At 42.6% G+C, this 14,519-nt stretch overlaps 1 protein-coding gene across 1 annotated transcript in view; it reads left to right on the forward strand.

The window, feature by feature from the left end:
• Positions 1 to 3: 3 nt before the first annotated feature.
• Positions 4 to 14,519, forward strand: part of LOC103776167 (A disintegrin and metalloproteinase with thrombospondin motifs 5) — a gene marked incomplete at both ends in the record, with an annotated part of 34,534 nt that continues 20,018 nt past the window's right edge. The window contains 2 exons of the mRNA XM_008943662.1: positions 4 to 267; positions 12,072 to 12,204. Of these exons, the coding sequence (XP_008941910.1) occupies positions 4 to 267; positions 12,072 to 12,204 (397 nt within the window). The remainder of the gene's footprint in view (positions 268 to 12,071; positions 12,205 to 14,519) is intronic.

A 14,519-nucleotide genomic window follows, 5' to 3' on the forward strand; every position in this document is an offset into this window, starting at 1 on the left:
GTCCGCAAGTACGGGAAGGGGCTGCAGCACTACCTGCTAACCTTGGCCTCCATCGCCTCCCGGCTCTACGCCCATGCCAGCCTAGAGAACCACGTCCGGCTGGCCGTGGTGAAGGTGGTGACCCTCGGGGAGAAGGAGAAGGGGCTAGAGGTCAACAGGAACGCCGCCACCACCCTCAAGAACTTCTGCAAGTGGCAGCACCAGCACAACCGCCTCGACGACGACCACGACGAGCACTACGATGCCGCCATCCTCTTCACCCGCGAGGTAGGCATCACCCCAACCAATGGCAGCTCCGTCTCCCCTTGGAAGACGTGTTGTGGGGCAGCTGGGCTGCAACGAGGTCTGCCAGCCTCTGGCCCTTCTGCCGCATTGCCCCGCTTTCCCCTGTGGTTGCCTTCCCACTCACGCCTTCAGCTTTTTTGATGGGTTGCACTGCGTCTCGGGGACCAGCACCCACACACACACAGCTTCTGAGGATGGAGTAGGAGCTGAAAACCCAACAAATTGTTTATGTGCTTCTGTGTACCCCTTCTCCAGTCAGGTCATCCCCGTTGCAGGTACACAGTCATTCGTGCCAGTGCGGTGCTGGGACTCCTGCCAGTGTGGGGAGGTGGTAATTTGTCTGACTGGGGGACTCGGCTGAGGCCACCTAACTTGAGTGATGACGTTGTTCCGCCTTTCCCAGTGAGACACTTGACACACAGCCCCTCTCTCTCCAGGGAGGTGGTCTGGGCCAAAAGGACTGATAGCGCTCCATAGCCTAAATTGCTCCCTAAACAAGCCTGCTAGCGAAAATGGTAGAGAGCGTCTTAAAAGTACATGCGACTTCCTTGTTGAGTGTGTGGAGATGCTATTTCCAGCAAGAGTAGCTCCACCACACTGGAAGCTGGCAGCGCTCGTGGTTCAAGGGTAGGACGTAAATGCAAACCACAGGTAAACAGAGCTGCAGAAGCTGAGTGAGTTGGACTCATGGTGAGAGGACGCGGTCTCTTTCCCGTTCCTCAGTTGAAAAACGGATGTTCTGATCAGCTCTGGGATCTGGCCAGTATTACCCATGCAGAGCAATGCCTTGCTCCCTGCCTGATTGTTAATTAATGGCGTTGCCAGAGGTCGTTAAGGGACATTGCTCTAGTAGACATGTGGCCAAGTTTATGCAATGAAGTTCGGCTGTAAGAATATCCCTTCAGCGGTTTGGGTTTGGTGTTTTCTTTTTTCCTGTCCCCAAGTACGAAAAAAATAACTGCATGACTTTCCGTTCATTTGAGTTCTGCTTTTCTACATCACAGGAGCCTGCCAAAAAGGATGCTTTGGATGGTTTGTGGAAGGAGTTGCTCCAGAAGGGGGAAAAAAAAAGTGCCTGGCTTGCTTTTATAGCTGTAAATAGTTGAAACATTAGGTTCTGTGTCAGTCAGGCATCACTTGTACAGCAGGAGCCTTTTTTAGCAGTTTAAAGCCCATCAGTCCAATTTACAAGCTTTCCTTTTTTTTAATCATTATAATCTGAATGAAAGCAGGCTACCTAGGCTGTGTCAGGATGCTCTTGCTTTTTGCTATAAAAGTCCTTTCTAATGGCTTAATAATTAATCCTGGGCCAGAATCCATCACTTTTCACTAAAGTGTGTTTTTCTCTGCTGGTATTCCCATTTGTTTCCCTGGGATTTGTTACAATTCAGAAACTCTTAGAGTGGCAGGCTGTGAATCCTAACATCAATTACCAAGTTAATTGAGATTGAGATAGGATTTGAATTTAAAGTGCACTTGCTTTGCAGATGCTTATCCGTGATTCTTTGCATGGATGCACTCCTGCCACACTAAGAGCATGCTGCTAATCAGTAATCCACTTTCAAAGAACTTGGGCCATGCATCTTCCCTGTGTAGAGTCACTTCCTTTGGATGTAAGTAGTAGCTAAAGTAAGCAAAAGTGTCACAGTTCCTGTGGTCTCCTTCCACCCTTAAGATGCAAATATTGTTTCCACTGTTACTTAGGGATGTAAATGCTTTGTAAGGAAAACAATGCCCAGGCTTCCTTTTTCTTGGTGTACATTTTAAGACATATAACTGTGGGATTAGCTCCTCACTGCAATTCAGTATAGCTTAATCTGTGTTAATGATTTGCTGTGTGCACACGTGCATTGTTTGGTGTTGCATTTCAGTATCTGGCTCAGTAAGAACAGAACTGTAGTTTCTCGCGGCATGGGTTGTGATGTTCTTTGCAGGGGTTATGTGTGAGTTCATAGGATTTTTACATGCTTACACTTCAAATGTCAACATGAATCTATTTGCTCCGCTTGGAATATAAACACGAAAAGGGTTAAAGAATGAAAAGGCAGCACAGACATTTCCTGGAGAAAACAGCCTCACTTTGAACTACAGAGAGATTTTTTCCAGTTTAGCTTTTCAATGAGAGTGGCAGCAATTGGCAGGAGGATCCAACTTTTACAACTCTGTTTTGAATGTATGAAGTAACGTTGCTTAGCTACTAGACGCTAAGCCATGGCTGCATGTTTTGATGGGCTCTGAATACCATCATGCTAATTTTTAAACACCCAGATGTCTTCTTGTAAATGGCTTGTTTTTTAGGCATGGGGTAAATGTGTGAGGTACATTTTCCATCTTTGTTTACTAACTGAGGCCACCTTGAACTTTGTGTCTCTCTGTCAACAGAATAATATTTGCAAATCATTTGTCATCTGAACGCATGTCCTCAGCTGTATGTAACTGTTTATGTGTAGTTAGAATCTAAATTATGCATTCGTATTGCCATACAAATCTCTAATATAATAATTTTCATTGTTCTGGAGTGACATTTAGTTGGATGTTATTTTTGACACCAAAAGAGTCCCTCTGAGAAGACAGTATCTTTGTCTGAGTTCCTTGTAAAGGAAGACTCCTTTTAGGATTCAGAGGCGCTGCTTCTTCCTCTTCTGTTGTCATTACTTGTTTAAAGATAAATTAATAACCACTGGTAGACAAAGAGTATGCTGGCAGTTCTCCCTTGTTGTAAAAGAAGTACTGGCAGTTCACATTATGGTCATCATCAGTGTTCATACTAGGAGGTACTTCTATGCAAAAAGATTTTTAGAAGAAGATTTACTGAATCGGGATTAAAACATCCACTCATTTTCGGTCATAATCTGTATTTAGTTTGATAAGGGCTTTAAGGAAATCGTATTGCAGAGCATAGTAAATAGTAAATAAATGTGAACATGAGTTCAATTTTGGGTGATACAGGCAACAAGTTAAATCTGTTTTAAGGCTCTGTATTGCTTATCAGTGGTGGCAAGGACCATGTGCCCCTGGACTCAGCACTGGTGAGACCGCACCTTGAGCACTGTGTCCAGTTTTGGGCACCACAGTAATAAGAAGGATATGGAGGTGCTGGAGTGGTCCAGAGAAGGGCGATGAGGCTGGTGAGAGGGCTGGAGAACAGGCCTTGTGAAGACCGGCCAAGGGAACTGGGGTTGTTTAGTCTAGAGAAAACTGAGATGGCACCTTACTGCTCTCTACAACTACCTAAAAGGAGGTTGTGGTGAGGCTGGTGTTGGTCTCTTCTCCCAGATTACTGATGATAGGACAAGAGGAAATGGCCTAATGTTTCACCAGGGAAGATTTTGATTGGCTATTAGGAAGAATTTCTTCGCTGAGATGGAGTGGATAGGCACTGGAATGGGCTGCCCAGGCAGGTGGTGGAGTCATCATCCCTGGAGGTGTTCAAAAAACACCTACATTTACTCTGTAGGTGCAAGGAGAACAACAGTAATGTGTCTGATCATTATTGGCACCTGGGTAGGAGACTGTGAAAACCTTCAGTGGACAAAGAAATTGTTTATCACTAAGTTTTGCAGAAACTTAAGTTGGGTTCTGCAGTGATTATTTAGATTCCCAAAAGCTAATGAGAAGTATGTTTTCCTTGTGGTCTCAGTCGCTTAATCTTGACTCACAATGGGCAGTATCAAGCCTGACAGAGGTCTGACCTGTCAGTACCAAAAGGTGATAATTTTCTAATAAATCCTGTGTGAACTCTCATTAAGATGACTTGGCCTTAACAGCCTTAGAGCATACATCAGTCCCCTGCTGTTTGACTACTTTGTGGTTGAGTCCTTGACATCAGCTGTGCATTTTGGGGCTCGGAGCACCCTCCTTGGAATACGGTGATGTCAGGATTTGGTCATCTGGTGGCCAGGTGAGTCCCCTGCCCTGTGCACTGGTAGAGAAGCCACCGTGTGGTGGGAAGGGGGAGGAGCTTGTAAAGCTCTCTGCCCCGGAGATCAGCTCGCCTCCTTCTCTGTGGCAGTGAAGTCAACAGCAAATTTAGAATTTAGTCCATTTCAGGCTTTTTTATTGTGAATGGTTCTTGGAAGCTGGAAACAGGTTATCTTCAGTCTTCAGGTTTTTAGGGGTGCAACAAAATACTTGCCAGATTTTTTGTCACAGTAGGAAAATGTATTACCCATGACTTGCAAACTGGACTTGAATTCAGGAATTCAGGCTGTTGTTTCCTGAAGTCCAGCCTGGTCTGCAATTACCCTCTAGTATCCATTCAATCTATTTAATTCATGACCCTTAGTTAAATGTCAAGTGAACTGTTGAATGCATTTGGGCAAAATCCAGTTCTCCTCCTTTCCTTTCCCCCCAGTTCTGAGTCATGTGAAAATTAAAGCAGGTATTTCTCACAGTAGATACAGGCAACAAGAGTAAGAAAAAATACTTTCCTAAGTGCTTGTTAGCATCATCTGTGATAGTGTCGTCATGCCTGGCTCTAGCAAAAAGTTCCTGTAGGAGCCAAAGGCCGCTGTCCTGCCTTCTTCCACACAGCAATTACATGGATTTTGTGTGTGTGGCTTGGTTTAACTGTCAGTCTGTCAGTGCCACTGAAATGTAACAGCAAGCTTTGGATTTTCTCAGTTCTGTAGATGGTAATTTCATTGCATGGAGCACATGCTTTCTTTGCCTCTAGTTCCCGCTTTTTTTCTTTTCTATTTTATCAGCTTTGCACAATCATTATCCAATGTTTGTAAGAAGGTCACTGTACCAATGGTCAATAAAATGTATTTCACTAATGTTTGTTGATCGCTCTGAAGAAATTATAATGTGATGTGTCTACCAGTTTTGTAGTGTTTTCACCATTATTTTTTTTTTTCAAAGCTAATACATCTAGGTAATGTCTCTGAGTAAAATAAAGTGAGACATAATTTGTGCAGGAGAAACAGGATGAGTCACCTGAATCTACAGAGACAGTGTGGAGTTTTCCTACAGAGGAACTGTGGGTTAGGCAAGTTCCTTGCACATTTTTCCTTGTTCACTGATCACCAGTTTCAGGACTGAAACTTTTGTTTGTTCTTCCCCTCCCCATGCAGAGTCCAGAAGCTTTAACTTGCATTTTGTCAGTTTTTTTAAATAGTCTGTGTTTTGCATAATGCTGCGTTTTCTTTATGTGCTTTAGGAAAAAAAGAGGTTTTGTTAATATGTACATTCAGAGCAAAAAAGCTTAGTCCAGTTTAGGCTCTAATACTTTGTAGCAGAGTATCCTGGGATGACAAGTGCCTATGGTCCCCAAACCACGTGACAGGAGATGCCTATATATCCAGCCTGGCAAGGAGAGAATTTCTGAAGCCAGCAAATATAGCCCTGAAGTTAGCCCAGCAGGACATCACCCATACACAGACTTTTCTTGAATTTCTCCTTGCCCAGAATTCAGAAAGACGGCTCTGTACATTTGAGATTCAAATGCTCAAAGCTCATTCCTGAATTTAGGATATTAGCCTGAAAGGAAGATGACCTCAAGTTAAACTGCTGGAGAAAAACATGTGACCTCTGTTTTGGTCAGTATGGCAGATACCACTAGTCCTCTTTTCCCAGAAAGGTAGCCAGGCTTTGGTCTTTTCTCTCAAAATATGGCTATGGGAGGAAAAAGCAGTAACCCAATGAGTCTGATGGGAGTCCTTCCTCACTTCAGAGCAAGGCCCTCTCCCTGGAGCCTTAACCTGGATGTCCCTATGAGCAAGACTCAGTAGTGTCTCAGGAAGAGGAGTTTTCACAGCAGACTTCCTCCAGGGCAGCCTTCCACCATTTTGACCTGTAAAGTCTCTCTTTTTAAGTGTCACAGTACCAGTTGAGGGGTAAATAGATGATTCCCTAATTACTTTGTTCACCACTTGCCCCTTACTTTCAATACTCTTCATGGTGTTTTGTCTTGGGTGTTGTGCTCCTTTTGCTCCTTTTGACTTCTAGGCGTCATGTGCTCCTTGGGTGACACCCAGGATACTCTGTTTGGGTGAACTCTACTTGTCTGCACATGTGCTGTTCTGCATTGCCGTGACATCAGTAAACTTTCACCCACTTTACAGAGTGGGGTGTGGGAGGGTGGATGCGTGGGTCCAGAATAATACCTGACCCCACCTTCCCTTCGCAGGGCTCCGGTGGGGACACTGCTGCAGGAAGCCAGAAAGTCATGTTTAATTCCTTCCTCTGCTTGAGGGATTTTAGGTCAGTATCACCCACCTGCCAGGCGAAGTCTTTAGTCTTTAGTAGGTTGTAAGCTGTTCCAGGTGTTAAGGGAACTTTCCACTCCTCTGACCAAAGCTATGTCACTGTTTAGCAAGTAATTTAAGATTCATATGGTGCGAAGGAGAGAAATCGTGACCTGAAGCCACTGACAGGAGCACACACCTCTCCGAGCAGGGCGGTCTGGGTTCCCACAGCACAGGGAGAAGAATGTTTTTGTAATTTACCAAAGGACTGCTCGGTGTAAAATACAGAGGCAAGCTGAGGAACAGGGGCAAAAAATTAGGTCCCTTCACTAAGTGCTGTAAGTGCTAACTGAGCCTTTGGCACATGGACTGCAACAGGAGGAGCCACAACTCCCTGCGTGTGCAGAAACGTGCAGACCTTCATTGTAGACCATAGAGCAGGCACTCTCTTAAGAAACATGCTTCTACGTATCCTCATCCCTGAAAGGAAATTGAAGCTAGATCACCTTCTTGCTGGGCAAAGGCTTTTGCTGATGAGCCATTGTAAAGAAACCAGACAAGCAAGCGAACAAACACACAGAGATGTAAAAGCTGTTAGCTGTGCTTTAAAAGAAGGTGATGAGCAGCTGTGCTGATAGAAGCCTAATCCTGTTGGTTTCTTGTACGTCTATCTGAGAAGGTCTGTGGGCTTCCTCCCTGCAGGGGCAAAGATGGCAAAACCTTAAGCATCTCAACCCCAGTCAAGTGCTAAGCTGCTCAGGATTGTGGCGCTTTGGGGACCATAAGGTCACAAGCTAGAAGCCCTATGAAGGCTAGATAACTCAAAGACCAGAGGACAAGTGAGCCAATTTTGTTCTTCTGCCTTTACATTCCACCAAATTGTCTGCATTGGTGCTTAAATCCTGTTTTGGATCTGATCCATGGACTCTGGCCTAATATCAGGTTTCACTAACAGTTTATTCTTCTTTTTAAGCCTACTGTACAAATCAAAGACTTTCAGGTAAAATAAATCAAGTGTTTAAGCAGGATGCCACAACAGTTATCTTCATTCACAACAATGCCACATATACATGGCAAACAGCCAGCTGCTCTTGATATACTTACCAATGCCAAGAAAACTTGGCCTTTAATAAGCTGCCTAATTAACTACTAGTCTTACGATGTACAGCTCAGTTTTCCTAAGTCATTCCTTTGCCAAAGCTTCATCTTAACATCTATTGCCTTCTGTGTAGCAAATGCATTTCCTTGTCATTCTTTTATTTTGGAATTATTGTAATGCAGATCAAGGGCCAGACTCTGAATTCCTTCTTTAGAAATACCGAGAAACACTCATGGAAGCTTCTGCTGCTATTTGGAGGCAATTACATGAGTATACAGATCAGAATAAGCAATGAACTTTTGAAATAGAAACCACACACCAGAGCAAAATAATCATTGGAAGCTGGTTTTAAGTGTCAGGCGAGTCCCTGCTTTCTTAGTGCTTTAGCTGGACTATGAAAACTTGAGAAGACCTACATAGATTTTTTAGATGGGATGACTACATCAGGGCCTGATTTTAACAACAACAAAAACTTATTTTTGAGGGGTATAAAAACTTCTAACGTACTCCCAGAAACTTTACTTCATAAAAGTCTGAGACTGCTTTTCAGGACTGCCCAGGAATATTAAAAATATGGCTATTGATGCTGGTAACAAATAATCCATGGCCAGGACAGCTGAAGGAGGTTTCAGTCAAAAGAACTTTTGCCATAAAGATTTAAATCAGTGAACTCTAAACAGGTGTGATTTTCAATAGCGTCACTCAAAATCGTGCTGTTGGAAAGCACCATGTAACTGGGGAATGGTGAGGTGATCCAAAAGCAACTTTTCAGAATGTTTGTGTCAGAGATGCCATTTGATAGGTTTCAGTTATTTATTAAGGGTATACCGCATGATGCTACAAAGTGAAATATATTGAAGTTCAAATCATGCAGAGGCAAGAGAAATAAAGAATAAAGGAGATCATGAGTTGAGAGCATAATGGAAGTGAGTCTTAGTAATCTGCTTAAGTGGTTATTGACAATGTCAGCATTAGCTTAAAAACAGCATCCCCGTGCAGTCATGGAGGACTGAAGCCTGCAGTGAAAACCAGAAGGCTCAGCACAAGCTCTCTGTTCACAGCGCAGCCAACGTGTACCCTGCTCTAGCAGCAGGTGGGCAACCTGTGGACATCCCTCCCCAATAACAGCTTCATACAAAGAAGCTAACGCCAGAAAATGTCTCCTGTCCTTGTTTCCAAGATCCTTTACAAGCTTCCTCCACCGTTGTTACCCAGCTGGGACTGGGTGGGTGGCTGCAGGGCTCCCCACACCAGGGAGCAGCTCAGGCTGCTGTGGAGGCAGTGCCAGTGAGGGAGCTGGCTGGAGGGAACTGGGCTTTACTGTATCACTGTCCACCACTGCTTGGCCACAGTGTGGTGGCTGTCCTTTACAGGCATCCTTGGTCCCACACCATCTGAGGACAGCTGTTTTCCAGCTGTTCCAGGGGTGTTGGAGGAGCTAGGTAGTTTTACACATAAACAAGTTTCAGAATCACTTATGTTCTGCTGTTGTATTTCCTAGAACCTTTAATTAATACAGCCTTCTTGATAGAAAGTAATTTCATCTGACCCAAAGTTACGATATTCCATAAAGAAAGCGTAAAGCCTGCTGTGGTTTGTCTAGGCAACTGTTACACAAATGACCACTGCCTTGGAAGTTACTAGTGGGGTGCTGAGGTGTGTGGATGTGTGTCATAGTCTGGGAAATGGAGGAGCAGTGGTTTGATGAGGAGCCTGGATTTCTGAGGAGAACGCAGGCATGCCGTGTGGTGCAACACCAGTAATGTGTAACATAGGAAAAGTGACCAAACATTGTGATGTCCATTAGTGCCTGCATATGGACATCGCTGTTCAGTTGATGTCCAATGAAGGTGACGTAACACAATCCTCTGCATAGGTTTTGGAATTTTGAGAAAAATATTACTAACCAGCCAAGAGTTAGAAGGGCTGCTTACGTTTAGCATCCCTGTGGTAATTTTTTGTACTCTACACATCCCATCAGAAGCAACTCTAAGGATGTTTATGAGATTGCCTGCTTAGAAAGATTGTGTTCTTTTAATTAGACTTTTTTGTGTCATCAAGTCCAGAGAACCATTGAGAGGTCTTGTCCTGTTCGCTGGTATAGCTTCGTAGCCATATCACTGGCATAGCTTTCTTTTACTTGTAGGCAAAAGGAAATAAATTGTGCGCTGGCATAAGGCATCTGTATGCTGATATAATTGTGCCCACACGTTTAATAATGACACCCAAATGCAAGAAAAGACCAAATGGCACAGAATCCGTTTGCAGAGATAAGGCCTGAATGATTTAATTTTATATTATTATTGGCACTGTCAGCCTGAGAGTAATTTAGGCCTCCTCCAGTAAGCTGCTTTCTGTGTGATTTATGTGCTTTTTGGAACTTGTGTAAGAATATTGATTTGACCGCTTGTGTGGATTCAGTTCTGATTGCTTTGGTGTAAAGGTATCTTACTTCCTGTACAGCTTACACACATTTACTTAGACTGATTATATCACCAGGAAAAGGCATTTTTATTGGGACTGTGAACATGCATTTTTTCCGAGTTTTGTTAATTCATGCTGCTGTAGGTGAACCACTTACAGTCACATTGATGCAGAGCTTAGTCTATGGAAAATGTACCCTTAGGCTGAAAGGGACAGACTCGGGAATGACAGCTAAAACACTGAATGAATATGAGCCCAAGCAAAAGTAATAGGAGTTTAGGGATTGTATCTTCCTTGTTGAATATGCCCCAGATGTTTGATGCTATCATAACATGACCCCACTTAGGGCCTCTTCTAACATTGGTCCAGAGAGGCTGAAAATCATATGAAGTTCATTTGCCTAAATAAAACTAGAAAAATATTTGCATTTCATTTAAAAATGGGCAACTTCATCCTTTGCCTCCCCAGAACCCATGCAGAGCGAGAAGCGGAAGTCTGGGGGGCTAATTGGATGTCAAGGATGGGAGCCAGTGGAGTTGGGGAGAAAATTATCAGCATATTACCTGCATTGCTACAGAGTGGAAGCTCTTCTTAAGACATAGTTTATACCCGTGAAAATTTGGGAACTGAAACACTTTTGAACCTTATTCCTTCTCTTCTTGTGAGGCTGTTTTGTTCCTTGGTACTGTGGTATTTAAATCTTGATACTAAGTAGCACCAAGTGCACACTCACCCAGTAGGGTTCCCAGACACCTGGAAGCCAGAACTGATCCTGAAATTCTTGCTCTATATATGTAATATTGCTATGTAATTTTAGGTTGAAAATTTCTTTATTTCATCTTGGGAAAAAAAAAAAAAATGCATTTTTTTTGTGAAGAGATGCTGTGTCACAGTATCTGTGAAGTCAGTGTGGGTTTTTTTGACTTCAAGTTTGCCAAAATTTGAAGCTATCATAATCAGTAAACACTGTTGACCTGAAGCCTCATAGAGGATATCTGTTATTCAGATGGATTAATTATGAAAGGCTTCATAAAATAAGTTCCTTATAAAGGAGATCTGAAAAGGAAAAGCGAGTCTTTAAAGTGAAAGGAAAAAAGGTGCTCTTTGATCATTTTGATAATAACATTTGATAATAGGATAATACTGTCACAGCTGGAAAATTACAATTTCATTCAACCACAATGAAATGCTGAAGTATTCCAAAGAGCACAGCACCTGCTTTTCCTTCTCAACCCAAAAAAGCACATAGATGTACATTCAGGCTAGTATTCAATGTTCCCTCTGCTTCAGCAGAAGCACTGAAAAGTTACCACTGATGATTAAAACACAATGTCTGACCAAAGCTGCCTTCATCGTTATCATTATCATCCCAGAACAGAGAGAAAAAACCTAATGCTACCTGCAAGTTTTTTGGAGACTTTCCTTATCTACAAGTAGACAACGTGGTTAAGTTGTTGCACCAGTAAGACTAGGAATCAAGGGATTTTACACTCTGACATATCACTGACTCTTTAAGGAACCTCTGAGTATTGCTTAAATACTTGGTATCTTGCGTAATACATTATTAATCATTGTACTGCTTGACAGATGTGCATGAGGTTTAACATATAACAATCTCATTTCTTTAATTGCAAGTGTGAGACTTGCCTTTGGAGAAGAAAGGTGATCTCTGGGTCAAGGACTGATCAGGAGTCTGCCTTGCTTCACCTTCCATAAGTAAAGAGAATATTTTGGTTTTATTGCCAATGAAGAAATGCTTCTGCAGCATGTGTGTTGAGTACCTAACTCAATGCAAGTTTGAGCCTTGCAGAAATACAAATTTAACTAACAATAATTAATGACAGAACGTATCCAGATCCTGTTCAAGTCAATGCAAATGCTCCCACTGATGTTAGCAGGGCTGGAATTGGGTCACTGTGCTTTTAAACCGCATTGACATCTTTAAATGGAATCTTATGTTGATGTTTTTGTCCAGTTCCTGCCGTTTCCAAAGGGCTGGTGACTTTAGCCTGTTGTTACCTATGGGTGTAAATATGTATTTTAATGATTTTTTTTCCCTTTTTCTTCCTGGGCAGGATCTGTGTGGGCATCACTCCTGCGACACCCTGGGCATGGCAGACGTCGGGACCATCTGCTCTCCCGAGCGCAGCTGCGCGGTGATCGAAGACGACGGCCTCCACGCGGCCTTCACCGTGGCTCACGAAATCGGTATGCAGGGCCCTTTCTCTTCACTTGCCAAGTCAAACACTTGTAACAGCTGCATTAGTAACCAAAATACTTTGCAATTAATTCCAGATTTCCCCTGGTCCAGATACTCACTGGGGGATTAAGGCTGTATACATATGCACTTCGGGGTTAACTAATAAGGGATCGGAAGGCAAGTGAAGGCGCACAGTAGGTGTTTCCTTTCTGACAGTGTCGTTTCTAAGCAGTAGTTGAAGTGAAAATTCAAAGGCTGCTGCTACTGTCCAAAGATGCCAGTACTTGTCCCTCCTGGAAAGCATTTGGCTCCTCTGTTGTCATTTGCATGCATTCAGTGCAAGCATGGTGGAAAATAGTTCACGTTTTGAACTACTTGCATGCTCTGCTGTTAACGGAACTTTTTCTTGGGACAAAGTATTAGCTGCAGAGAAAAGCTTTTATGGACAAAACCAGAATTCTAATAGTTTTCCTAAGTCTATGGAAACTCTACCTTCAAAATATAGTACAAAGGTGAATCCTGTAATAAGTGAAATAGGGTGGAAAGGTTTGGTCAGAAAAGGTGTTTAACTTTGTTTCGGTTTCCACCTCAATGGGCAGCAGTTTAATGTAGGAGCCTTACATGCACCCTTCAGATGGATTTAATATAGAATTAGTGACAGAAGACAGTTTATATTCTGTGACATTACATCTGTCATACATTCCTTCAGAGAGGCTGCTGCCATCTTGATTATTTTGAGTTTACTCGTGTTTTGTGAGCTGTGTTCACTGGAAACACATTGGACATGAGGGCTGTTCGCTTTGGTGACTGAAAAGCAATTTAAAAGTGGATAGCATTTTTTTCTTTTTTAACATTCTTGGAAGGAAATAACAAGGAAAGGAGAACTTGCAGACAGAGCCAGTTGCTGAATTGCCTTGTACCTCATGCCAAACCAAAGTAAAGTTTTCTTTGGGAGTATCATTGCAGCAGTTCAATTTTCAAGAAGCTGGCAGGTAAAGCCCAGGCGTTGTGTGCCTTATAGATACATCTGGCTCAGCAACCAGAGGTCACCAAGAATGAAAAAGCAGCTGGCATGTCATTGACCTGACCCTGATGAGTAAACCTCATACTACTGTTCCTGTGGTGCTACAACGAAATAAAATCAGTAGTGGCTGTAGAAGTGAAGTATCACATGTTGCAAGAAAATATAAAATGTTGTGGCAGAATGAGTACTCAAAACAGAAATTTTATTTTAATAAATAAGAATATTAAATTAAAAGCCATCTGAAATCACTGATTCAAACCATTTAGCGATAAGTGCAGCAATACATCAAATACAACATCACATCAGATGAGTGTATTGGCATCAAAGCTGGATGCTGTGGAGCTAATGACCCATCACAAGCCTGGTCTAGAAACAGGGCAGGTAGACAGATTGGCAGATTTAGCCTGTCACTCACAGGACGGCCTGCTAGAGGGACTACTTGTACCTTTTTGCATCCAGAAATGATGCTTACTGCTGAAGGTTAGTAGGCATTGGTGAGGTTGGATGAGGGACCTTCTTGTGGTGCCATTGTTGATGTATCTGGTGTGTGAAGAGGTGAGCAGTGTGTCTTGAATACTGTTTTATCAACAGTAAATATATGTTTAGATTAAAAATGAAAGAACATAGATCAATAAAGATAGAGATGAAAAGTAAATATACATAGTATTACCATGAATTCCACACAAAAAGAAAATGTAAACAAAAGTGAATTATTTTTTAGTGGTCTAGAAGTACATTTTTGAAATATAGCCATTTTCTTACCTAGACATTTACAGGAATCTGTAAAAGCTGTAATTTTCCATGTAAAAAAAGGCACGAATTGAAATGAATAAGTAAGTACCTTAATGGACAACAAACCTCTAGTTTGAGGTTGTTGAAAATGGCATCCCTTTTTTTTCTCCTCACCATAAGATCTTAAGAAAGGAGGGGTGTCAGGTCACAGGATGATCTTTGTGTGCACGTCCTGAAGTGGGAGAAGCTGAGAGGAAAACACAGCTAAAATTGCTCGAGTACTTGCATTAAACTAGAGGTCAAAAAAGGATGAAAAATAAAAGTGTGGCATGGATACTCTTTAGTTAGGCACTTTGGGGAAAACTTGCTTTATTTTACTTGGAGACCAGATTTCTTCCTACAGTTCAGAAGTCTTGAAGTTCCCCTGCCCTGTGGGTGGGGTGTAGCTTTAATTTTACGGTGGCTTAGTTACTTGGTGGAATTCACCTGGCAACACAGGAGATGCCCTGCAAAGCAGAGAGGATGAGTAGAGACTCTAAGCCTCAGGTGCTCTGTTCTGTCAGCAGG

This window comes from Merops nubicus, unplaced genomic scaffold (genome assembly GCF_000691845.1).
Source record: "Merops nubicus isolate BGI_N331 unplaced genomic scaffold, ASM69184v1 scaffold40567, whole genome shotgun sequence".
Taxonomy (NCBI): Eukaryota; Metazoa; Chordata; class Aves; order Coraciiformes; family Meropidae; genus Merops; species Merops nubicus.